The sequence below is a fragment of the Agelaius phoeniceus genome, chromosome 5, assembly GCF_051311805.1.
Source record: "Agelaius phoeniceus isolate bAgePho1 chromosome 5, bAgePho1.hap1, whole genome shotgun sequence".
Classification (NCBI taxonomy): Eukaryota; Metazoa; Chordata; class Aves; order Passeriformes; family Icteridae; genus Agelaius; species Agelaius phoeniceus.
The window spans coordinates 34,803,851-34,828,630 of NC_135269.1; the positions used below are offsets into that span (position 1 = coordinate 34,803,851).

Sequence of the window (24,780 nt, forward strand, 5' to 3'; positions counted from 1 at the left end):
TTTGTTGCTAATAAAGCACTCTATTTACATATTGTGTGCTGAAATCAAGCATTCTTCAGATATGAGGTTTCTTGAAGACTCAAATTTTCAGACAGCCAACTGAGAGAGCAGCAGCATGATGGGGAGGTGACTTGTAAAATATCTGAGACACTTGGGGCAGGGGAATGTGGCTTTTATCTTGCATTACCTTTTTCCAGGTTATAGTTTCCAAGTCCTTAGGAAATGGCACTGGATTGAGAGTCTGTCCCCAGGGGAGTTTGCCCACAAGGACAAGACCACAGCAGGAGGCTGGAACCTGCACAAATTCCCTCCTTAGACATGAGTCGGGTGCTGCAGCCAAGCTCCCAGCCATGCTGTCCATGCCATGCTGATGGTACCAGTGCAATGCCAAAGCACAGCTAAATCACTCGTGGGAGTAATAAACACTGCAAAGACTGGCTTTGAGTTGTGCTTTGCAGTCAGCCATATTTTCAAACCCAGGAATCTAACATGTACCCCTGGATAGTCACACAGGCTGCCAACGGGAAGGTATAAATTAGGTGCCAGGTAATCTTTCATCCACCTACTTCGACTGCAAATCTTTCTCTGGCAAATCTTTCATCTTGACAACCAGATGTTGTCTTTTGTTCTCAATCACATTACGCCTGCAAACTGTCAGTGCATGTATCTCATGCACTGCTGTATGAGTAAGTCTGATGGATATTATGCAAATATCTCCAGATGAAAATCTGTTCTGAAAGACCTTAAGAACAGCACGTTGCTGCAGGTACCTTGCAACTACTACTTCTTGTGAAATGTCAGACATCTTTATCAATATAAATGGAAATAAGAGCCTGAGCTGGCTGCACGATTGCCCACCATAAGAAGGAGAGATTGCAATTAGAAAAATCATGCAAAACTTGAAGTGTATGAGGTTTGATGACCCTCTCAAACTATACTTTGTTTCCTATAATTAGTTGAAAATAAAACTTATTTTCCTGTAAGTTCAAAACCACATTTTATCCCTAGAGATTATTCCATTTAAAGCAAAATACATATTGCTTTTAGCTAAAGAAAACAGGCTGTGCATAGAAAAAACTTTATTATCTGTTATAGCTTGGTTCCTAGAAGTTGCAACTCTGAACAAAAACGTTTTAGTCTTCATATCTTCAAATGCTGCGTGGTTTGTAACTATTTGTTTTCTCCCAAGAGAAAGGATGGCTGTGCTACTCCCGGGTTTTGACATCATGGAAGTGAACTGTAAGTGAAACGGACAACAAGCACAGGGCTTTGTCCATTGCCATGTTGAATGACAGAATCATGGAATGTTATGGCGTTGGAATGGATCTTAAAAGTCATCTAATCCCAATCCCCTGCCATGGGCAGTGACACTTCCCTCTAGACCAGGTTGGTCAACGCCTTACCCAAACTGGCTTTGATCTCTGCCAGGGCTGGGGCATCCACAACCTCCCTGGGCAGCCTGTTCCAGTGTCTCACCACAATAAAGAATTTTTTGCAAAAATATCTAGTGTAATTTGTACCCATTACTCCTTGTTCAATCACAACAGCTCCTTACAAGGAGTCCCTCTCCAGCTTCCCTGGGGCCTCCTGAAGTGTAGAAGCAAATGGTAGTTGGTGCTTTCGTACATCAAGCTGGTCTGAGGTGGTCCTGTCTAACCTCCCAAAACAAAGGACCCTCAAGCAGGTTGCTCCATTTATTTCCTCTTTTCCAGTCAAATGGCTGCATGTGCCCCGTTTGCGAGCGCAGGCGGAAACACCGACCTCGCCGCAGGTGACAGAAGTCGCAGGTGGGAATGGGCAGCGCCTTCAGCGAAGGGGACAGGAGGCGGGGCTGCACTCCCACTCCCCCCTCACAACTCCCAACTCCCCCTCTCAACTCCCAATTCCCAACTCCTCCTCACAACTCCCATTCCCTCCTCACAATTCACAACTCCCCCTCTCAATTCCCAACTTCCACTCTCTCCTCACAACTCCCATTCCCTCCTCACAATTCACAACTCCCCCTCTCAATTCCCAACTTCCACTCTCCCCCCACAACTCCCATTCCCAGCTCCCACTCCCCTCCCGGCTCGGCCCAGCCCGGCCCCGCTGCCCGCCCCCCAGCAATCTCGCGGGATTATGCTAATGAACACGACCGCCCCGCCTCTCCCCTCCCCGCCCGCCCCGCGCCCTCCCTGGGCGGGTGAGCGCGCGCGGCCGCGGTGCGCTGTGGGATAGTGGCGGTATAAAGTGTGTACGCTCCGCGCGGCCGTGGCTGAGGGGGCCGGCGCGAGCGGGGTATGAAGATGGCGGACGCCAAGCAGAAGCGGAACGAGCAGCTGAAGCGCTGGATCGGCTCCGAGACCGACCTGGAGCCGCCCGTGGTCAAGCGCAAGAAGACCAAGGTGAAGTTCGACGACGGCGCCGTCTTCTTGGCCGCCTGTTCCAGCGGAGATACCGAGGAGGTGCTGCGATTGCTAGAGCGGGGCGCCGACATCAACTACGCCAATGTGGACGGGCTCACCGCTCTCCACCAGGTCGGTGCTGGGCCGATCGAGGGACCCCTAGCCGGACTGGGGCGGAGGGGGGGCGAGGCCGCCCGAGTGCCCCCCCCCTCCCCCCCCAGAGGAGGAGGTGGAGGAGGAAGGGGCCGGAGGCGGCTGCGCTCCCTCCGCTGGGGGGTGTCGGGGCGGGGAGGTGGCGGCAGGGTCAGCCGCGGGCCGAGCCCCGGGCCGGCGGGGCTGCAGGGGTGGGAGGCTGCACCCCCTCCCCGCGGGCAGGGCGTCGGAAGGGGCGGATGGGCCTCTCCTGCGGCGGGAAGGAGGTGCCGCTGACCCTCTTTCGTTTTCCCCTTTTGGCAGCGCTTCCCTCGGAGGGCTGGGGGGAGCGGGCCCTGCCCCGTGTGGGCTGAGGGAGCCGGAGGCAGGTGCCCCCCGGCGTGGGAGGGTGACCGCAGGTGAGAAGGAGCGGGCCGCCCTCGAGGGGCGCTTCTGCCGCTGCCCCTTGCCCGGGATCCCGGTAGTAGTTCCCTGCTTCCCTCGGATCCCCGGTTCCGCAGTAGTTTAGCCGATTAAAGCCCGCTCCTGTGTGCGGGCGGCCGTGTTGAGAGACGGATCATCTATTTCTCTCCGGTTTCTAGGGGAAACCAGTGTTTTGTTCATTATATAGAAACGCGTATCAGGAAGGGGCTGCTTGTTTTCGTTACCGATGGCTCCCGCCGCAGTATGAAAGCTTAACTTCAAGGGGAGCGGGGATCTTAATTTTTTTTTTCGTGCGTTGGAAAGTAATAAAAAACCCAATCCATATTGCTTTGTTCTGGTGTGGGTATGTGGGAGGGGTGTTGGTGCCGAGGGAGGTAACTTTCACTTGGGCCGGGGGGGGGGGAATGGACGGGAAACTGGCTGTGAAGTTTCCTCAAAATGGATGCTTTGTGCATGTTGAACTTCATAGCAGTCTGATTGGAATCTCAAAACGTTAGCCAAATAAGGAAAGGCTGTGGCAATCCGGAGATAATGCGGGTTTGCCTGAATAGTTTTTTTCTCTAGAAGGCCAAAAGCTTCCACACAATGTTGGATTCACTGAATATCTGGAAAACAAAAAAATATCTCTGACAGGCTAGCTTCTTGTTCTTAAGTTTAGAAGTTGTTCAGTAGTTTAAAAAAAATATATTAATGGTTATGTGTTGTAGGTTGATCAAGTAGAAATCTTCCCAAAATGGTTAGGTGGTTTCTTACATTAAAAAAAATGAGATGGTGAATTTGTTTTCTTCATCCTATATAGGTTTTTCAAGGATGTGAGGCTTTAGAAATTCATAAACTGCCTTGCAGAACTGGGTAGAATCTCCTCTTGAGCATGGGATATAAAATTATATGACTCTTTGCTCTGTTTGCTTTGTCTGAGTTGTCACTTGCTCCCCTGTATAGGGTGTTGGTTTACTTTCAGTTGTGAACTGAACTGGAAGAATGAGTGTGTGTTGTGGTTAAGCCTGTCAGCGTGTTACTGCAGCACGGTTACCTGACTGCAGGCTAGCCTGTCACTTCGCTGCAAGGTTTTCTGTCTTTATCCCCCTCTAATCAAGTTATGGTCGAGTCATGCTTCCAGGGAGCTCTGTATGAGAAGCCATACCTTAACTGGTTAGATCCTTGGGTCTGCAAGTTGCTGCACTCCAGCCATTGGTAGGGAAGGATGACGTTTAGTTTAACTCTATTGTTAGAATGAGAGATGGCATTCTTGCCTTCTGATGTCCAGAAGGCATTTTCAAAATGTCTGTGATACTGTATACAAGAAAGCTCTCATCAGGGTAATTCTGAGCATATTCTCCCCCTTTTTAGTACATTGTAGTCAGCTTTCAGTTTGGAAGGGCAAAGTCTAAGGGAACAGAGGTAAAGATTGACATCACTGCTAAAATTCTTGCTCATGCTCCTCCTTCCCCCTCCCCTCCTTTAGTGATACCAAAAGACCTTTTCTGATTTTATGATACTGAAAGTAAATAAGATCAGTTGTGAAGTTATAATCCTCTTGAGGCAGTACAGTAAGTGGAGGTTACCTGTTGCTTTAAAAAAAACATAAAGCAGGTCCATGCCTGTGACGTCTCTGAATGGTTTCACTTCATTATTAACACAAAATCATATTTTCTTCTAATATGCCATATAAAAGGTGCAAATCACACATGATGTAGTCTGTAGCATGAATTAATTTCATCAATTTTGGCTGCAGCGTGAAAAAAGCTGTATCTGTTCTCAAAGGAAGGTCTTCAAAAACTTGTCATTCTTCCTGACACTTTTGACTGACTGATGGTAATTGTGTTCAAGTCCATATTATTGTGTTTAAGATTGCTGTGGAGTGCTGTTGCTTTGTGGTTCTTTGGTTTGTTGGGGTTTTTTCTGTTTTGTGTTGTCTGTCAGATCCCATGTAGAAGATACTGCTCTTCAGAGAAATAAATTTATCTCAGCGACGGTAAAATTACTGTAGTTTTTTGGGTTCTATCTGTTTGTCCTCCATCAATTTATTTTTTCCAGTTATTGAGACAAAATGCATATGTCTGAAAAAGCGATAGAATTAAATGTTATATGTTATATTACATATAATATAATGTTATAATGTAATATTTAGCCTTTGGTTTTCCTGCTACATGTGGCAGTTATAGGAAGAGACTTCAGCTTTGTTTTATTTTTCACAGCCCAGGTAGCTGGAAATGCTGAGGGGGAAGTACCATTAATTCTGAAATTCCGGTGAACTTCAGATCTGGTCTTTAATGGAGCATCAAGCTTTGTTGCTGAAGCCATTAGCTAAGCTTTTCTCTGAGTGGGGTAGAGTGCCATCACCATCAGAGAGCTGCCTGTAGAATTGTTTCTCTTCATGCATATGGGAAGGAAAACAATTACTTGACTTGGTAGCTGAGAGGAGGAAAGCAGGGAGGATATATATAGGTACTTGCTGCAGCCCTTGACACTGCCAGTGAGCAGATTTTGTTTTATATCTGCACGTGCACGAATGAGTGGACTTGAGTGCATCGTATCTGAGGACAGATGAATTAAATTCTTTGGTATCTTGCAGAAGAGGAGAAATTGTCAGTAGGTTATGGTTATTATTCCTCTATAGAATTTTGAGTTCAAAGCTCGCTTTAAGAACTTGCTCTGCACGAGTCCTCAGGTTAGGCCTTCAGCACAAAGGACAAAACTGTTATGTACTGTTTTCCTATCTGTGAGGTATATGTGCAGTGTAGGATATTGCAGCAGGATACTGTGTTGTGCTGCATGATCTGCATTATATACATATTGTGTGTATGTATCTGTAAGACCAGAAAACTTGTAAATGAGAACTTTAAATTTATAATCAGATGTCAATGCCATTACTCCAGTGGAGGTGGGAGTTTTGAATGTTGCTGTCTCAGACAGCTGTTATGCAGGATGAGCTCTAATTTGAAGTGCAGCTTTTTAATATGCCTTAACAATGGAATGTAAGGGGAACTTGGGAAAAGAAAGAAGCTCAAAGGTGAGCTGTGACCTTGCAGATTACTTGTGTCTCCAGAGTGGGGGGGGGGGGTAGAAGTGGCATATTCCAAAATAATCTTAAGAAGAGGCTATATAATATTTTCAATAAAACCTGATTTCGTCTTAGGCAGACATACGTCTTCAGAGTGGGATTCAGTTCTCTCGTCCCGAAAGCTCAACGCCTATCATTCCTCAGAGTTTGAACTCTCTTCTGCTTTCCTTGGCTTTCATGAAAGAGAATTTAGTTCACTAGCTCTGACTGGAATTTATTGCTTAAATGGCTGAAAGTAGTTTGTCTAGAAGTTACGTAGAGCTTTGTACAGGAAAGTGGAGTCCACCCTTTCTGGACAGCACTACAGAAAGGCTGCATGTAGTGGTGAGGGACCACGATGTGGCCAGTTTCCTGGAAGGCTGGATTTCCTGTGCACATTGCTCCCCTGGGAATATCGGATGTGCAGTGTGGAGTACCTGCACACACCTCAGCACTGGCTGAGATTAGGCTGTGCTTAGGTATCACAATATATGCATCCTGCTTTTTGACTGCCCTTTTTCACTGAGGCTGCTCAGACCTAGGAGATGGTAACCTTGTTTTTGGCCTCATTCTCTCTGGATGAGGAAGGTGAGTGCTGTAGCCTGATTCCACCACATAGCATGGAAAGAGCATGTCCTACTGTGCTGCTCTTACCTGTTCTGGGGAGGGTACTGCTTTTGAGGTAAGGGAAATTGTCTTGGCTGTTTGTGCATGGGGATCATTGCGTAACCACAGGGGATGTTGTTGGTGAAGGCCCCAGCTCCTGTTGAAGGATTCATGTTGTCTTTTTTGTCTGTGACAACTACAGTTTAATTAAACAAAATTCCTCAAAGGCTATCTCTCTGTATCAAATTGTGGTTTTTCGCAGTTCTTTAGGTGCTCATTTGAATGTGAAGGTGAAACTGTTTTACCAACATTATAGTTACATGCTAGTTTGCAGATAGGACAGTATGCAGTGATAAATAGAAATTTTGATTTGGTCCCACTGTTGTAGGACTATGCCGTGTTTATCCCTGAATACTAATTAAGATTGTGTGTTTCACAGAATGTTTGCTTACTCTTTCTGATTAAGGACAATTATTGCTGTCATTTCGGTTCTATGAGATTTATTTCTTAGATAAGAAGTACCTTCCTTTGCAGGAGTTTTTGCAACTGTTTATGTGAAAAGTTCTGTCAGGGCTTCTGGTGGCATGTTCTTAGTACCTGATATGGTAACGAGTGTGGATACCTTTGGCACCAACTGTGTTCTTGGTACAACACCCTTTCAGACTGCAGCCAGTGATGCAAAAGGAACATAAAATCTACCAGCACTGGGTCCCTTTGCCTTAGAATTTGATAGAGGGCGTTAGGGCTGCACTGTCCATATTCCTTCTGATGAATGGTAGCACAGGTCATGTGTTTGAGCTGGGGCTGCAGCACATCAAGCTGTAAGGGCAAAGACCAGGTTGCCAGTCTTAAATATCTAGAGTGTTTGCATCATAGCAGCAGCACCCAACATCCAAGGGTAAGGAAGTTATGGAAATAGCTCAAAGCTATCCTAGTAACCTCCTGGCTATGACTTCTACCATTACTCTTTCAGAGAATGAAAATACTGGTGCATATGGTAAACTTGTTAACTTTTCCAAACTGTTGAGTAGGAGGACTTCATTTCGTACTGAAAGGTTGGTGCTTAGTTACAAAACTGATGTTGAAGTCTCGCTGTTTGGATAGGAACCAACCTGCTAATCACCAAACCTCCTAATGCTCTCATTGTGGATGTTCTACCACTGAGAATTTTGGGGTAATTTGTTCAGCTTGTTTTATTACTCTTTTATCGTGGCTTTTTTTTTTCCCTATTTATCTATGCTACAAGATAAACAGAGAAAATGAGTCCAGGAATAAATGTAATGTTGACTTCACTCAGTGATCAGACTACAGAGGCATATTTGTTTAAATTCTCTTTTGTGATTGGTTCTTGTGTGGGCCACAAATCTTTCTCTCTGTAGTTACAGTAGCTAGGTTCAGTTGGTACACTAAGTACTTGTTAACTTCCTACTGATGTTGTCATCCAAGATTTTAAATTTTTTTTTTTTACTCGTTGAAAGGGGAGGCAAGAAGAGGGGGAAAAACGTGTGATTTTCCATAACATACTGTGAGTGTAATAGTGGATATTTAAATATTGTATTCAAAAAATTGTGTTCTCCTTGGTGTTTTATGAAAGAAATGAGTAACAATCTCTTTACCTTTTTAGGTTTATTCTGTCAAGTCTGAACCTGGGATTTCTATGTATTTTCATTGCTATGGATATTTCTTGTTCACAAACAGAATAACCCAAGTGAATTCTAGCATACAGAAATTACTTAAAGTATTTAAAGCCAGTTTTCATGTTAGTGTAACTGACAGGTTGCTTAAACTTGGTAGTCATGGAGGAAGAGTTCTGCATTCCAATGTAAGGATGAATTCTTCTGGTAGGAGTTTAGTATTTACTGAAGCTAATGTTCAGGGACAATTTCTGTTGGTCTCTAGATATGAATTTCACTGTAGCATTAATGCTGCTTTTACAGTACAGCTTTGTCTGTGGTTTTCTATGTGTTCTAGTGTATTTTTGGTATTATTAGAACACTTTCTCATGATAGGTCATCAAAAAGCAGCTTGTAAGAGTAGATGAGGTGTGCTTTTGTATGTATGAATAAAATGGATATGAACACACTTGATTTAAGGCCTTTATGATTTTGACATTGTAGTAGCAAGAATGCTGTTTTACTAAATTACTGAATTTCAGTTGTTAGCTAAATCTGAGGCTAGGAGACAGAAGCAGTCAGTATAAATCACTAGTAGATTTACCCCTCTGGAGGGATCTGTATTCCAGGCTTAACAATATATGCTATGTTGTAGTTGGAACAGATGGTTTGACAGGCTCTTGTGCAGTTCTTTACTTGTTTATCCCTTTGCTCATGCTCTCAGTTGCTCCCTTTCTCAAAGTTATTACTCAGGCTAGTAAGACACTTAGTGCAATCCTCTCAAAAACTGAGAGCCCAGCAAATTGGTTGTCTCTGTCAGTGTAATTGTGTTTCCTGAGGTGGACTCGCAGCATGTGGAATTGAGGAACATGACCTGTTTTAGCACATACTGATGTTTTATCCAAGGATACGTCCAGCTGGGTTAGGCTTAGATGAACTAATATGCTCTGAACACAGTGTGGAGGTAGTTTTGAAATTGTGGCATGAGTACAACACCTTTCTGGGATTCTTGCAGCCAAGAATCTGTAAGTTACATCTTATTACTTCTGTATTGTAGTATAAATATAGATCATACCAAGTGAGATATGCAGCATATGAGGGCATTTGCCCAACAAATGTTTTGTCAATGCCCAAGAGTATATTTTTCTTCATTGATCTTGACAACCGTAAAATGCAAACTGGAATGCAGTTGTAAGGCAGTGGAGCCATCCCTAAGCTGGTCAGCCTCTGATGCTGCTGGATGGGTGGAGACATTCCAAGCTCCTTTACTTTCCTATATGCATTCCTGAAATGACAGTCAATGGAAAGCGTGGCATAAGAGTAGCAGCATTCCTCAGCTGTTTCCTTTCCAGTAATTTCAAGTCTGTAAGACAATACAAGAAGGCAAAAGATGATCGCAGTACTTGGTGGGGGGAAGCATTGTTGAATTTTTTTTTAATGCATTGTTTTGACAAGACCTGGTACCCAGCTCTTGTGTTTCAGTTACTGAGCACTGAATCAACCACTGTGCTTATCCTGGAAACTGAATCTTTGCTGGCTCATTAACGAAACCGAAATTAGAGCAATATGATGGAGTCCTTGAACAAGACAGTTTCCCATTTATGCCTGAGTGGTGTTAGCAGTTACCCCATTAGCAATATATTTGTTAGGCTAATGGCTTCTAAAGGTCTGTTAAACAGAGAGAAGTGTGGAGTTGGCTTTAAGAAGAGGGTGAAGCCTCTGAGAATCAAATGTAGCCTCATTTTGGGCCTCCACACAGAAGTAGGTTAATCTTCGAGATGGCAAATAAATAGCTCCTATACTGCTGTAGTTTCTGAATGCTTAAATGCTTGATCTATAACTAGCACATGACCATTGATTCTGATACTAAATTATCTGTAAGCTATTGTTAGAAATGGTTGTAGCCCTAAGACGTTCAAAAGGGCCATGTCTCTCACTGATTTTTTTTTTTAATTATTTTTAGTTCGTTCTGAAATATGCTTTGATTGATTTTTCTCATGTTATGATTGTAGTTCAGGGTCTTGAGTTGGGACTGGCAGCTTGCTTTGATGTGATCAGTTAGCCAGCCAGTGGTGATTATTAGACAAGTTTTAGTTCTAGGGTGATTATTTAGTTTTGGAGTTTGTTTTACTGCCCTGACTGTGAAGCTAGAAGAGTAACAGGAGTCATCTATATAGATATACTTCTTGAGTACTTGAGGTTTCTTGTACATCAGAGAATTGCTTGCAAGTGTTAGCTTTGTGTTGTGGATCTGATAGATATATCTATATAGATAGATAGACATATCTCTTGTTTTTTCAATTTCCTAGGGTTTTCTTTTTTTTGTTCTTTCACTGAAGGACTGAGGTGAATGTTAACATGAAACCTGTTTGTTAGTAATTCTAACAAATCTCCAATCTTATAGGATGAACTTGCCTTACTAGCTTTTCTTAAAATTCACACTTGAAGCAGGTATTTATATTGGGCAAAATAATATCTTCATCTGGTAACCAAGGTGAACACATCTGACAGGCGTGTACACTGTATGTGTGTGGTCAGTGCTGCCTTCTGAAGCAGTTCACTTGGATGAAGCTTTCACTGAGGAGCTGCATTCTTCTGTCAAAGCTGGGATCCTTGTGGGCCCCTTTTGAAACTGGAATACCATCTCAGACTTTGAAACTTTCAGCTTACAAATATCCTGAAATTTGCTTTAGTGCTCTTGACTGAAAACCTACACTGTTCTACTGAAGTGGAAAAGTTGTTATTTTAAGACTGCAAAGCATGTTGTCCCAAGTTTTAACAAAAGTGTTGTTGCTTGCAATGCTCTTTAACTTGTTTTTTCTAATCTGTTATTTGGAAATGTTTTTAAACATGGTGCTTTAACCTTCTGAAAATTTGGGCAAAATGAATTACCTTAGGTTTTATCCAAAATGAAGACTGAAAATTGGGGTGCCAACATTGTGTCTGCAGGTCAAATGTGGACTCCTGATAAGCAATAATCTCATTTTTATCCACTCATATAAAGCAATGTCTCTAGAAAGCTTGCCAAACTTCCCAATTTCCCACCACTTTTATTTTATTCAGCTACTGTAGCAAATTGAATTATTTTAGGTCCTATTTTTTTGAGGAGCCTGCACTTGATCTCCTCAGTAGAAAATAAAAGTTTAGTGCTTACCTCTGAAAGAAGAATTTTTGTGTAATGTCCGTTTCTTGGTTTCTGAGTATAACAGAGCAGAGGGGGTGAGTTGTGCTGTCAGTGGGTTTTTGTTTATGAACCTCACTGGACATGGCTTTTTGGTCACTCTTTGTCTACTTCCTTGCAGACAGCCTAGCCTGCTAGCACATGCTTGGCTCTCTGTGCCTGTGTTTGGATGTGTTTAATAGCGATAGTGAATGCTAATGCTTTGTGTCACAGTGCTTATCAGGTGTTTGTGCACTTAGGAAGAGAAACCGCTTTCTTGCGTCTCTGCAGACAGTGACTTAACAGGTCTAGTGTCTCTTGTGCTTAGCACTTCTAATAGACTTACTCAGTATTGAAGGCGGACTTTGGCCGGATCTATCAAATATGACTCCTAAGAAAGCTCATGAAGTTACTGTAGAAACCAATCTTATCTGTAGCTCTAGGTAAATACAGCACTGGTGATTCAAATACTACCAGTTTTAGGGAAAATGGGGAACAACTTGATGTCAATTATATGTTTTATAAAGTGTTTTATCGCTTACCCATGTGAGATCTGGGGGTGGGAGAGCTCTTTCTCAATTGTTTTCTCAGCAATTGAGGAGGTTGCTGTACTCTGTAATAGTAAAAAACGTGTCAATTGTATTATATTAAATAGCATTTGCAAGCTCAAGTAGCTGTTAAGATGTGACTGCTGGAGATGAGCACTATTAGAATTTTTTCTGCAAGAAGCCTAATTTTGTGAGAATCACTGTACCTGTGAACAAAGTGTCATAACTTTCTGGAGCCTAATCATTAGTAGGTTCTATGGCACAAGGAACAGGGAAACAAGAGTTTTTCTGGATGTGTATGGAGCAGTTCCCAAGGGAAGATAACAGCTTCAGTTTGAATTACAAAGACTTTGCAAGAGCTAGGAAAGCCTACTTGTGATTATTAAGATGTCAGGTTTCAAAAGCTGTTGCTGCAGTTATGGTTTGGCATCCTTTTTTAGGCTAGGACACCTGCCGTGTCAGGTGCATATGCTGGATGAAAACCTAAAACCAAGAAAGCTCTGGCATAGAAAAGCTTGCATTATAGTAGTCCTATTAAAAATACTTTTCCTTCAAGTTTGTTTTAAAGATTTTTGTTACGACTTCTTGTGTGTATTGGGGATTTTTTTTTTTTCGTTTCCAAAACACAATATATAAATAAAAGCACCACTAAAAGTTGAAGGCAGGCAAACTGTGGGGATTCAAATAAAAGACCAAATAGGACTTAAAAGTAACTTTCTGTTAAGAAACCTTGGCATCAGAGCCATATCTTCTTCAGTGACATCATTTATCATCAACTACACAGAGATATGACTGTAGTGTTTTCTTAAGAGCTGATATGTAATTTCCCCCTTTTGGGAGATCCTCCAAGGGCTTTGTATCTCAATAGTTTCTTACCTGCATATATTTTAACAAGTACTTTGTCTTTTCAAGACAAGCTCTCATGACCACATTTGAAAGACTTTGTTCTTTCATTTCTTGTAGGAGTTTGGGCCCTTTTAATTTTTTCCCTGTAATTATCTAATTTTATTTTATATTGCCAAGATAAATGACTTAAATATGGGAGAATTTTTGTGGTGCTTTTTTCTCCTGTTCATTTTGCCTTGTCGTTTTGCGCTGTTGATAATGTATTTGATAACATGCTTTGAATTCTATTATTACTTGAAGGGTGCTTATGCAGAATTTAAACAATTAACAGCCAAGTCTACTGATTGGACTGCTTCATTGCAGCTTAGCTGCAAATATTACTTGGATTTTAAACTTTTAGGTCAGAATCCTCACTTTTTAAAACAAAAATGGCTTAAAATCTGGCTTCAGCTGTTCTGCCGTTGAGCTTATAGTAAGCTGTAAAGCTGAGGAGTGTCCTTTAACTAGGAGTGACATCACTCACTGTTTATCAATACACTTCTGTACTTACCTTTTGCAGCTGTGATTCATGAGACCCATATTACTCCATGCAGTTGCATAAGTTTCTCTTTTTAAGAAGTTCTGTGACCTAGATGAAAGTGGGCATTGGGCAACTGAGGGTAAAAAACAATCTTCTGATCCTAAGATAGAACAGTGATAGAGATAGGAATTTTTTTAATCCAGGTAAATTACCCCCCTTTCTCTTTTTATGTCCTCCTATCTCTTTGGTCTACTCGTATTACAGAACCTGGATTTTTGACAATCAAATCCATCTGCCTTGTAGCTTTTATTAAATAAGAAGCACTGGTTGGTTATTGGTGCTTTTAGAGTTATAAAAGCAGTCTTCAAATTCAAGTCTTAATCTGTAGAGACCTTAACAAGGTGCTGGTGTTTACAGAAATCCGGTCTGTGCCCTGCTTTCATTTCTTTCTCCAAGAAAGGTCTGATGATGGTTAGTTCCTTTAGTACTATCAGCAACCATTGAGACACATGGTATTTACGTGTCTGCTTTTCCTCCTCCTTGTTAGGTTACCTACAATGACTCTCCATACTCCCAGACCCATGAGTGCACTATAAATTTCTCTCTCTGGAATGTTTTAACTTTGTTTAATTGCAGAATACACGGAATTGTTCCTGTAAAGCCAAATATGCAAATCAAAGGTTTCCATAGACTTTGGCTTTTGTCAGCCTCAGAGTGTAGATTGTGAAATGCTTCTGGCACTTCTGATGACTCTTGATTCACTGAGAATATTATGACTCTGTTAAGGTATTTATCTCCTTAATCCCAATTATTTTTCATGTAATCATAGAGTATTAAGGGTTGGAAAGGACCTTAAAGATTATCTAATCCCAGCCAAACCCCTGCCATGGGCAGTGACACCTCCTGCTAGATCAGGTTGGTCAAAGCCTTACTAAAACTGGCTTTGAACACGGTCAGGGCTGGGTCATCCACAACCTCCCTGGGCAGCCTGTTCCACTGTCTCACCACAATCACAGTAAAAAAATTCTTTAACATCTAGTCTAAATTTCCTATCTTTCTATTTGTATCCATTACTCCTATTTCTGTCACTACAGTTCCTGACAGAAAGTCCTTTTCCAGCTTCCCAGTAGGCCCACCTCAGGTACTGGAAGATTGCTGTAGGGTCTCCATGCAGCTTTTCCTTCTCTGGGCTTAACAGCCCTGGTTCTCGCAACCTGGTCTGCCAGGGATGTGCTCCAGACCTCTTACCAACTTTGTTGTTCTCCTCTGGGCTTACTCCAACACTTTCATGCCCTTACCTTGAAAGCATCAAAACTGTACACACTGCTCCAGGTGGGGTCTCACAAGAGCAGAGGAGAGGGGGAGAATCTCCTCCCTTGACCTGCTGACCACACTCCTTTTGACACAGCCCAGGGAATGGTTTGCCTTCTGGGCTGTGATCTCGTGCTGACAATTCATGCTGAGTTTTTCATCAAACTTCACCCCAATTCCTTTTCCACAGAGCTGTTCTCAGTCATCTCTCTGCCCAACCTGTAGGTGTGTCAGGGTGAAGTCCAGTTTTAGTAATGCTCTGTCTTTAGAAGTAGCATATAAGAATCTTTCTTAAAATCTTAGGTTAAGATGCAGTACATCCAGTTTAGGCACAGTGAGGTGGTCTTCTTGCTTTCTGCATGTAGGACTTCAAGTTCTAGACAGTGCAGTGGTTTGAATTTTATCAGTTGGTGGAACCTCACTCTATGATAACAGATGTTTGGAAAGATGTTATTAGTCATTGTAGTCAATATTGTAGAAAGTTGTCAGTTTCTTAGAGGATAAATATGATTCTCTCCTTGCCCAAAACACTGTATGCATCCAAAAGCAATACTGTTGCCAGTTTAGCAGAGAATGAGGAGTGGAGGGAAGTTCTTCCTAATATATGATCACAGAATCAACTAGGTTGGAAAAGACCTTTGAGGTCCAGTCCAACCTATGACCTTAAAACCACCTTGTCACCTGGACCGTGGCACTAAGTGCCACATCCAGTTGTTCCTTAAACACCTCCAGAGATGGTGACTCCACCACCTCTCTGGGCAGCCCATTCCAATGCCCAGTGACCCTTTCCGTGAGCAATTTCTTCTTCATGTCCAACCTAAACCTCAGCTGGTGCAGCTTGACTCTGTGTGCTCTTGTCCTGTAGCTGGTTGTCTGGGAGAAGAGACCGACCCCCACCTGGCTACAGCCTCCTTTCAGAGAGATGCAGAGAGTGATTGGGTCTCCCCTGAGCCTTTTCTCCAGGCTAAACATCCCCAGCTCCTGCAGCTGCTCCTCACTGGGCTGGTGTTCCACACCCTTCACCAGCCTCATTGCCCTTCTCTGGACACGCTCCAGCATCTCAACACCCTTCCTAAAGTGAGGAGTCCAGCCCTGGACACGGCACTCAGGGTGCAGCCTCACCAGCGCTGAGTGCCAGGGAGCAATCGCTGCCCTGGCCCTGCTGGCCACACGGTTCCTGACACAGGCCAGGATGCCACGGCCACCTGGGCACGCTGCTGGCTCACGTTCAGCTGCTGTTAATCAGCACCCCCAGGTCCCCTTCTGCCTGGGCACTGTCCAGCCATCCTGTCTCCAGCCTGCAGTGCCACATGGGATTGTTGTGGCCAAAGTACAGGACACGGCGCTTGGTCTTGTTGAACCTCATATCATTGGGTTCATTCCATGGATCCAGCCTGTCTGGGGCCTTCTGCAGAGCCCTCCTACCCTCCAGCAGATCAACACACACCCCCAGCTTGGTGCTGTCCGTGAATTTCCTAATGGTAGACTCAATCCCCTCATCCCAGTCATCAGTAAAGATGCTAAACAGGACTGTGCCCAAAGCTGCTCATGGGGGATGCCACCAGGGACCATCCACCAGCTGGATGCAGCACCATTCACCACCACTTGCTGGGTCCAGCCATCCAGCCAGCTCTGAATCCAGTAAAGGGTGCACTTGTCCAAGCCATGGGCTGCCAGCTTTTCCAGGAGTGTGGTGTAGGAGATGGTGTAGCAGATAAGTAGCAGAGTGATGGGGTCTTCTGGAATAACTAGGGAAAGGTAATGTGTCTACCCCATTCTCTGCAAGGGGGATGGAGGGAATGACGGTAGCCTTTAATTTGAAAATTACACTGGGCACAGTGTATAAACTGAAAAATACAGCAGGGCTGTAATGTACTGGCTGAATGGACTGGTCTGTCTTGATAAGAGAATCTTCCCTTTAGCCAGCAAGGGGTGAGTTTCTGCAATTGAGTCAGTGGTGTGGCTGCTTTGCTGTCTTGGATTTGAATGTGTACTCTGAGATTTGTTTAATGTGAGACTTTTGACTTGCCATCAAGTGTACCTCTTTGTCACAGGCAATGTCCAGAAAAGCAAGAATCAAAGGGAAGTGCTGCATCTCATCGAAATAGTGCAAAAGATCTGATTGAGCTGGTTATGGTAAAGGCTGTAGGACTTGCAGTATTGAGGAAAGCTTCCTGGAAATCTCTTGCTGAAGATGGTATAGTTACAAGCAGCTGTAGTCAAAAAAATTGCATTTTTGCAACAGGAATAGGTATTATTTATGGGCAAGTATCAGAGGGTTATCGATTAGAGCAACCTCATAAGGGCTTTGTTTGTCTACTTGGCTTTAGAAGTATTGAGATCTCAGAGTTTCGTATCTATTTCACTTAAACAGCTTTTCATTTCTACCCCCAGGAGTCGTAGCCTATTTTTAAAACAGGCTGCTGTGATGGCTATTGTCTAACTCGATATACTTTTCTCCCCTCCCACTTCAAGTGTAATTTATATTTTATGGTTAATAATTCTTAACATTGAGTGCCTTTTCTTTGCAGCTATTAAGAGGCGTCTTCATGTCACATAGTTTCTGTTGATTCTTGTGATGTCCCCTGCATTCAGGATTGAATAGGCAGGTGTGCTCTAAAACCTTCAAATGTATAGAAGTGATGCAATTAATCTGCAATATTACCATGTCTTCATACTGTTTTTAGAGTTTACAGTTACTACAGTTCCTGTATGGGTAGAACAGGTGCTTAGCTGATTGACAGTGCTCTTCAGCCATAAAACAACAAGCTACAATTTTGGCTTTAAATCTCTGAATCCTTGATGCAATAAACTTTTGCAGCATTCTTTTTGAGCTTGGGAATTGAAGCCAATGTCAGTAATTTTTTTTTCCTTTTCTTTTAGAAGAATGTTCAAATTGACAAGCTTTAACTTTCAAGTGTCTACTTTAGTGTTAGTGTTGGGTTTGACCTGTAATTTCAATGTAAGTGTCACATACAATTAAATAATTCTGAATTTTCTGTATTGCCATAATTCTTTCCTGTATTTTGCCAGTAGTCGTGACAATTTGTACTTCCACTAAGCACCATAAATCACTGATCCTTTTTTTCCCCTGATTTCCTGCAAAGGACTCTGGGGAAGGAGAAGAATGGATGTTGTGTATTTGCTAATTGGTAAATGTATGAGTTGTACATGCTGCTGAATTAGGAGATCGAGAAATCTTTGGATGCATGAAGCCAAAATCCTGGCTCTCCATCACTGTGATATGGGGTTATTTAGTTTGCAATTTCATCCAGCATTTGAGCTAAAACTGCTAGACATAGGTATTAAATTCTCCACTAGCAGTTGAATCTCAGGAGTAAAGTTCAGGGCAACTTTTGCCTCAGTTGATGAAGTTCTAGTAAACTTGCTTTGATGAACTTAGATTTTATTTTGTGCATGTACTGGCACAGGCAGCTCCTTCAGCTTGTAACCAACTGTGATGTGTAATCAAGTATAGCCAGATTGCTCTGACCTCCTGCAAGCTGGTCTCCTAAAATGGAAATTATCCATTTTGCAGATGGAAATTGGAGCCAAGCAGCTGTGAATTCCAGGAGACAAATACTGAAGCAAACTCGTAACTTTGGTCTTCTGTTCAAAAACCAAATGACAGTTGAGCCTTGCATTTGCCACTTGCTTTCAATCTTTTTCCAGGAAGTCGGGATGTATTTGTATGAAGGCACTGCTTACTAGACAAAGTTTTTTGTTTCTTTTTTCACATAAGTATTTTCTTTGTAATACTTACTTTCCCTAACTTCCTCTCCTAAAACAACAAACTCTTGTTATTCCCCGACCTTTACTTCCATGGCTGCTGTTTTAGGGAGTTAGTGATTATTTGCACTGAATCAGCTTTTACAGATTGAATGGCAGGAAACCAGGATAGGTTGAGAAATATGTACATTTTCATGCAGCAGTGATGCTGATCACCTGCAGTTGTAGAGGCTGGTGTGGAATTGCTTAGCTATAAAGCCTACTGAATGTAGAAATGACAAATTATATGGTTACAAGGACACTTCCATGAATCTGTGGCTCAGAATTAAATGTACTGCCTAGATGAAAGATCTACTGTTTCATCCTTAGTTTAGCTTTAGAAATTGAAGACAAAAACTGGGTGAAATTGTATTAATTGCTAGTGTTCTGTGCTGTTCCCAGGGGGCTACTTATTTAAACCTATAAAACCATCATTTAACTGTTGTAGAAATTTTTAGTCTGTGTGAAAGCTTGCTGCATATTTTAGGTTTTTGTGGAGGCTTGCAACTAGCACTACTTCAGGTTTAGTTTTTGACAAAAATCTGACTTGTAGGCAGAAGCAAAGCTGGCAATATATGCAGGCAAACCACAAACAGTTCTGCTAACATTCCTGTAACCCTGTTCCCAAGGGTCCTACTGGAAGAATTATAATATATAATTCTACTTCCTACTGGAAGAAGAATTATATATATATAAACTGGAAGAAAAATTATGCAACCTCCTTAATCTGTGTTCCTGGTAGCCATACTGAAGCTTTGCCTTTAGAGAAAAAAAGCTTTTGTGGTTATACCCTAAGGCTGCAAAAAAACCCAACTAATGCATTGAAAGGTGAAAAATCATAAGGATCTTTCCCAATAGCCAGATCACAGTGAGAATTTTTTTTTGTGGTAAGTGCATTTTGGGTGATCATTAAGAAGGTGAAAGACAAAATAGAGCTGTGGTTTGTTAAAAATGATGTAAAAGAGAAAGAAAAACACAAAACACACACAAAACTTCTACTGGTCCTTGAAGACAAAAAACTGCTATTGCAGTTTTGCAGCCTTTCTGATTTGGCTCTCAAGTGGTAGATGCTGTGAGCATGGTACTACTTTCTGTTATGAGGTGGGCTGTATTTAAAGTATATAAAGTTATCTTTAGATGCTGGTTGTTGAGTGTCTGGTGGAAGGGGTAGATACTTCTGCCACTGGTGTATCTGGGGGATACTTGCTTAACCTTTGTCTGCTTACTTTTAGGTGAAATAAAAATAAGGGATTTTCTTCTACTTTAAAGACTCTTTTTTTTTTTTTTTAATCTGAGTTATGAGGCTTTTGATTTTTATGGTCTGAGGAATTCTGATGTCCTCAAATCCTTGGCTGTTGAAAGCAAGTACACAACTAGAGATTGTTTGGTAGGCAACTATAGTAAGCATCCTGTCTTCTGTTTCTTGCTGTATTCTGGTGCCTTACTTTTTTTCTGTTCCCAGAGTTACCAGAAGGAATAAAATTATTTTTGCTTGACACATCTTTTTCCTATGTGCATTTAGCCAGCAGTTTCAGAATGCTGTTTGATAGCATGTAGTGTGGTCTTTCCTGGTTTAGTCAGTCCAAGCAAGGAGTTTCTCTCCAGTCTAAATGCAAGCATACAGGCTTGAGTCTGCTGAACAGGGATGTCTTTGCTCAATCTATTCCTGGATCTCAGCGCTTACTTTTTTTGGCAGGTAGGTAGGCATGTGTTGTAATCTTTCCACCTACTGCAAAGTTAGTCTGGACAGAAGTGTGGTCTTAATTCCTGAAAAGCATTGCATAGGAAGCAGAGAAATGAGTGAAAAAGAGGAATTGTTGTGGCATACCAAGCAGAAAAGGTTTGTTACAAAAAGAGAGTAACAGGGTTTTTTAATTGCAGGATGTTCTTTGTTCCACAAAGCAGAAATGTAAAATGCAGTTGTTAACATTTGCTTACTTACACAGCACTAAAGTTTACTTAATACATGGGTTATCTTACATTTCTAGAGTTTGCCTTATGTTGTCTTTTGACTTTTTTTTTTTAATGACATGTGAACAGGTGACTGAGAGGTGCCAGAGTGTACTGGCTTGATGAGAAATAAGTTTCAACAGAAGGTATTTTTGGGTGTGGCTTGTTTGTTTGTTTGTTTAAATGAAAGTATGATTTAGATTGTCTGCTTTGAATAATGATTCTTTGAATTGGATACAGAAACACAGATGCCCAGTATAGTTCTTCAAGAGTATTGTTTGGGGAGATCAGGACTTTTGCTGGTGTCCTAACTAATGCTTGTCTGTCTGGTTTTCTTGTTTTGGCTTTTTTTTTTTTTTTTTCCCCCTTTTTGGAGACACTGCTGGCTTTTTCTACACTCCAGTAGCCTTTTGGCTACTGAAGCAGAAATCTCTTGCAGAAAACCTGAATTACTCCACAGATGTGGATGTAGATCTTTCTCGAGATCCTGGTCCGATTAGAGCTCTTAGTTGCTACAGAAATACGGGAATTTATGTGGTAACTGCTGTATTCAATGGCTTTTCTCTCATAATGGGCCTGACATAGAGACACAGCAGAAATTCCTAATGAAACAATGGCTTCACTCGTGCTAAGCTTGGGTAGGCCTCTGAAGACATCGTTCCTGCTCTGCAGTGCATCATAGTGGAAGATGTGTATGAAGCTTGGGGAGGAAGAGCACCATCAAATACATGAAATATGCTTGCTTGCATTTTAATGTTTGATTCTTTTTGAAGAAAATTTTTAACTTATTATACCATTCTGTCAAACACAGATTGTACTATATTTGTATCTGTAACTGATCAATCAGTAATTGAGGGGCACTATAGTAGTACTGGGGGGATTCTTGACATTTCTGGGCTGTTTGGTGTTTGTTTTGTGGTGCTTTGGGGTTTTTTTTAACTTACCTTATTTAGTTGTGTAGACATAATTATTCAGTTTCCTTAGGGTAACTTTAACCTGTAAACATTTTGGCATTTTTTGGAAACAGAAATGCTGTCATGTGAAATTATCTGATCTTGCAAATTGTATTTTTTTTTGTAATAATGTCTTCACACATGTAATGTAAGAGCTATTAAATAAAAGAAATGCTGTCTTGCTGTTAAAACATTTTATTTCTAACATGACAGGATCTCTCAACAGTCTCTGATTTTTATTAAGTTTTCATTTAGAGAAAGCTGAGATCCTAAAGTAATAAATTAAAACTACACAATTGGTTACATTCTTGCATATGAGATGGTATAAGTTTAGATCTCTACTGGTAAAAAAATCAAAAGGTTGGGTCTCTAAAATCAATCCAAAAGGTGATAACTGTTGCTATGTACTTGAGGGCAAAGAAGGAATGGGTTAAATTTTGTCTACTGATATTAAAGTAGTTGAAAGATTTTTTTTAAAATAAATGGGCTGTAACTCTTGCTTCAAGCTCATTTGAATTGTTAATTTCAGCAAATTTTATCTTGCTTTAACTATAGTTCTGTAGTTGTGATGTTCTGAATATGCTTAGACTTAAAGCATCCAACAAAAACAAAGTAGCTTGCTTGCAGTAATGGAAAAAATGACTCAGTCCAAGTTGAGAACAGAAATTAGCTAAAAGGCAAACAGTAATTCTTAAAACAGAAGCTAAGTTTAAGCACTTCATAAACGACATTTAGGATCATCCTGTACTTCTGGTTTTCCAGTTACATGAGTGCTCCAGTTGCAGTGTTCGTGTGCTACTTCCAGTAAAATTTCCTGGTTTTGCCTAGTAGATTTCATACTTTGGTGTGCTAGGATGGGTCTGCTACTAACTTAGTTCAAGAACCATGAGACAACACAGTACAGTCATCTGAGATTAAGGTGCTGTTTAACTGAGGAAACTCATGCTGCTCACTTATACATGACACCTGAAGAATAAGGGTGGTGTCAGTTTGCTTGAATTCTGCCAATAGCTCTGTGCTTCTTGGGAGTCATGAGGAGATTGCTGGTGACACAAGGGCCATCAGCTGTTCAGCTTCTCTGGTACTAGTGTGCATGCCAGAGTTCTGAGATGTAGATCAATTCGCAAATGAAAGAAATAAGCCATTTCCTTATGAGCAAGACAAATAATGTATTGCAGTTCCACATTTAACCTTCATTTAGACCTCATATCTTCAGTTCAAGACCTTAAGTACAGGGTAATTTTGAATATTAAGCATTAATAGAGAAGATTGCTGTAATTAGGGAGTCATTACTTCATACTTGAATGAAGCTAGCTCATAGATGTCTCATACAAAGAATGATATTAATCAAATCAACAGTCCTCCTTTCCTTGGATTCTTGTTGAATTTAAGCTCTTCTAGCTATATATTTGCCCATGCTAGAACTAGTAAATAGAATATTCTTTCTAAACTGCATAGTCATATTCTGCAGTGTGATATTCTTGCTAGGCCTGTAGTTAGACATGTATAGGTACCCACCAAAGCAGTACTTGGAACTAGTGTTGTAATGCATGTTGCCATTGGGTAGACATTTATTTTAGAGATACTTCTTTTGTTACCTCAGTGCTCTCTAAATAAGTGTATAAATAACATGGCAGGAATTAACTCCTGATTTTATGACATCCAGGTTAGCTCCAAATTACAGAAAACTGGCTTTGTTGTCAGGTTTCTCAGGGGGAAGTGAAAATTAAACACAGAATCACTTCTTTTTCAAGGTGATGATTCTGAGTTTTCCTTTTTTTTCCTTCCCACATCCAGTCTTTGCTGCTGGCTCTTGCATGAATGCTGTCTCCATTATGCAGATGGCTTAAGACATGAGCATGCTGTAGACTTCTTCCCTAGATAGCATTAGCTTCCCAAATAAGAATGGGAAAGTTCTGGACCAAGGGCTTTGGTGTACCTTTATAGGCACTGGCCACATTTCAGTCCAACAGTTTTCTGATCTCATTGTTAGGCTCCACAGACACCTGAACACAGCAGTTTAAAGCATAAGGAAAATTACCACCATGAGCCCCTTTTTTGTTGTTTTTGATAACATCAATTCACGTTACACTTGAGAACTTTTTCACCAAATATTGTGGATCACTTTTAAGAACATTATGAATCAATGCCTGACACCTTAATCTGAAAACCTCAATTTTCAATGCATGTGTAAGAAACAATAATTAATTTCTTTGTAAGTCTTTATACAGCTCTACTATAGAAGTAGTGAGAAACAAACTCAGGAATTGGATCTTGCTTCTACTCCTGGAAACACTTAAGCTTCTGTAAATACCACAACTTCAGTAGAATTATCTGTAAGGCTTGCAGATTTGTGGCCAAACTCTACAGCCCTTAGTGTACTTGGAGCATCCTTTTTTAGTGCTCAAGTTGAAAATGCTATCTTCTAGGTTCTCCACAACTATAGCTATAACTTTAACTCATCTTTCTAGATTTTCCCTTCTCTATAACAATAAACAACTCATATCCAAGCACAGGGTTTGCATCTGTTTTAGCTAAATGAGTTGCTTAGTAAAAGGAACTATCTATGGTAATACCTAAACCTGTTTTACAGCAGTACTTATCAAAGTACTTTTTCTGGTCTGTTAGATAATTATATGCTCTGCTTTTGGAATAGTGTGGTTAGATGCAAACCCTAGAGCAGCAAGATGGTGTAAGTGTATTTTGTGTCACCATTGTTTTTGCTTGCCATCTTCATGTGGGACAGCTCAGCTCAGTTTTATTCAGCTTGGTTAATGATCTTATCCATTCATAAATGTGTGGGTGTCCTGTTGTTTTCGTTAAGGCTGCGGGAATTAATTCTCATAACAATCTTAAACCTTTTTCTTCTGAAACTCGATATGTATGTTGATTTTAGTGCACATATATACATATTTTATTGATGAGTATATCAATAAAATGATATTGTACAAAGATACAAAGAACAGCTGCAAAGTTACTGGAAGTTTCTTGACTAGAAAGTGACTTTATTTGGATTCAGGTAGTCTGGATCTGAACTTCTTCACTTTGAACTCAAAAAGTGAGTGGTGCATTCTGCCACATATCTTCTTTCACAACTATCCTCTGCACTTGAGATGCAATTTTGTGTCTAAAATGAGGGTGAGCACTGCCCCAACATGTGTTCAAGGTCAGCTGTTTGTAGGTTTTCAAAGAATGCTTTACCTTTGTGATCTTACTAGACTTAAAACTTCAAAATCACATATTAAAACTTTTGATTTTCCCTGACCTGAATTTCTGTTTGTTTAATTGCAAAGTATGTGACCCTTTAAGCAACTTGTTCTGTCTGACATTAGTGATTTCCATGGGAAGAAAGCAAACTATAGCTGAGACTAACATGGAAAGGCAAAAACTCACCCTCTTGTTTCCTTCTCCCTCTTGCTCCCTAGCGTGTTACAGAGGATATTGTGATATTCATATGTATGCAGCATGCTGTAGTTGTGTTGTCTTTTGCCTAACCTAATTC

At 41.3% G+C, this 24,780-nt stretch overlaps 1 protein-coding gene across 3 annotated transcripts in view; it reads left to right on the forward strand.

Annotated features, from left to right (window-relative positions):
• The first annotated feature begins 2,147 nt into the window (after positions 1 to 2,147).
• The window catches only part of PPP1R12A (protein phosphatase 1 regulatory subunit 12A), a 113,219-nt gene continuing 90,586 nt past the window's right edge, over positions 2,148 to 24,780 (forward strand). For all 3 annotated transcript variants that reach the window (XM_077178792.1, XM_077178793.1, XM_077178794.1), the window contains exon 1: positions 2,148 to 2,516. In XM_077178792.1, the coding sequence (XP_077034907.1) occupies positions 2,280 to 2,516 (237 nt within the window). In that variant the 5' untranslated portion in view covers positions 2,148 to 2,279. The remainder of the gene's footprint in view (positions 2,517 to 24,780) is intronic.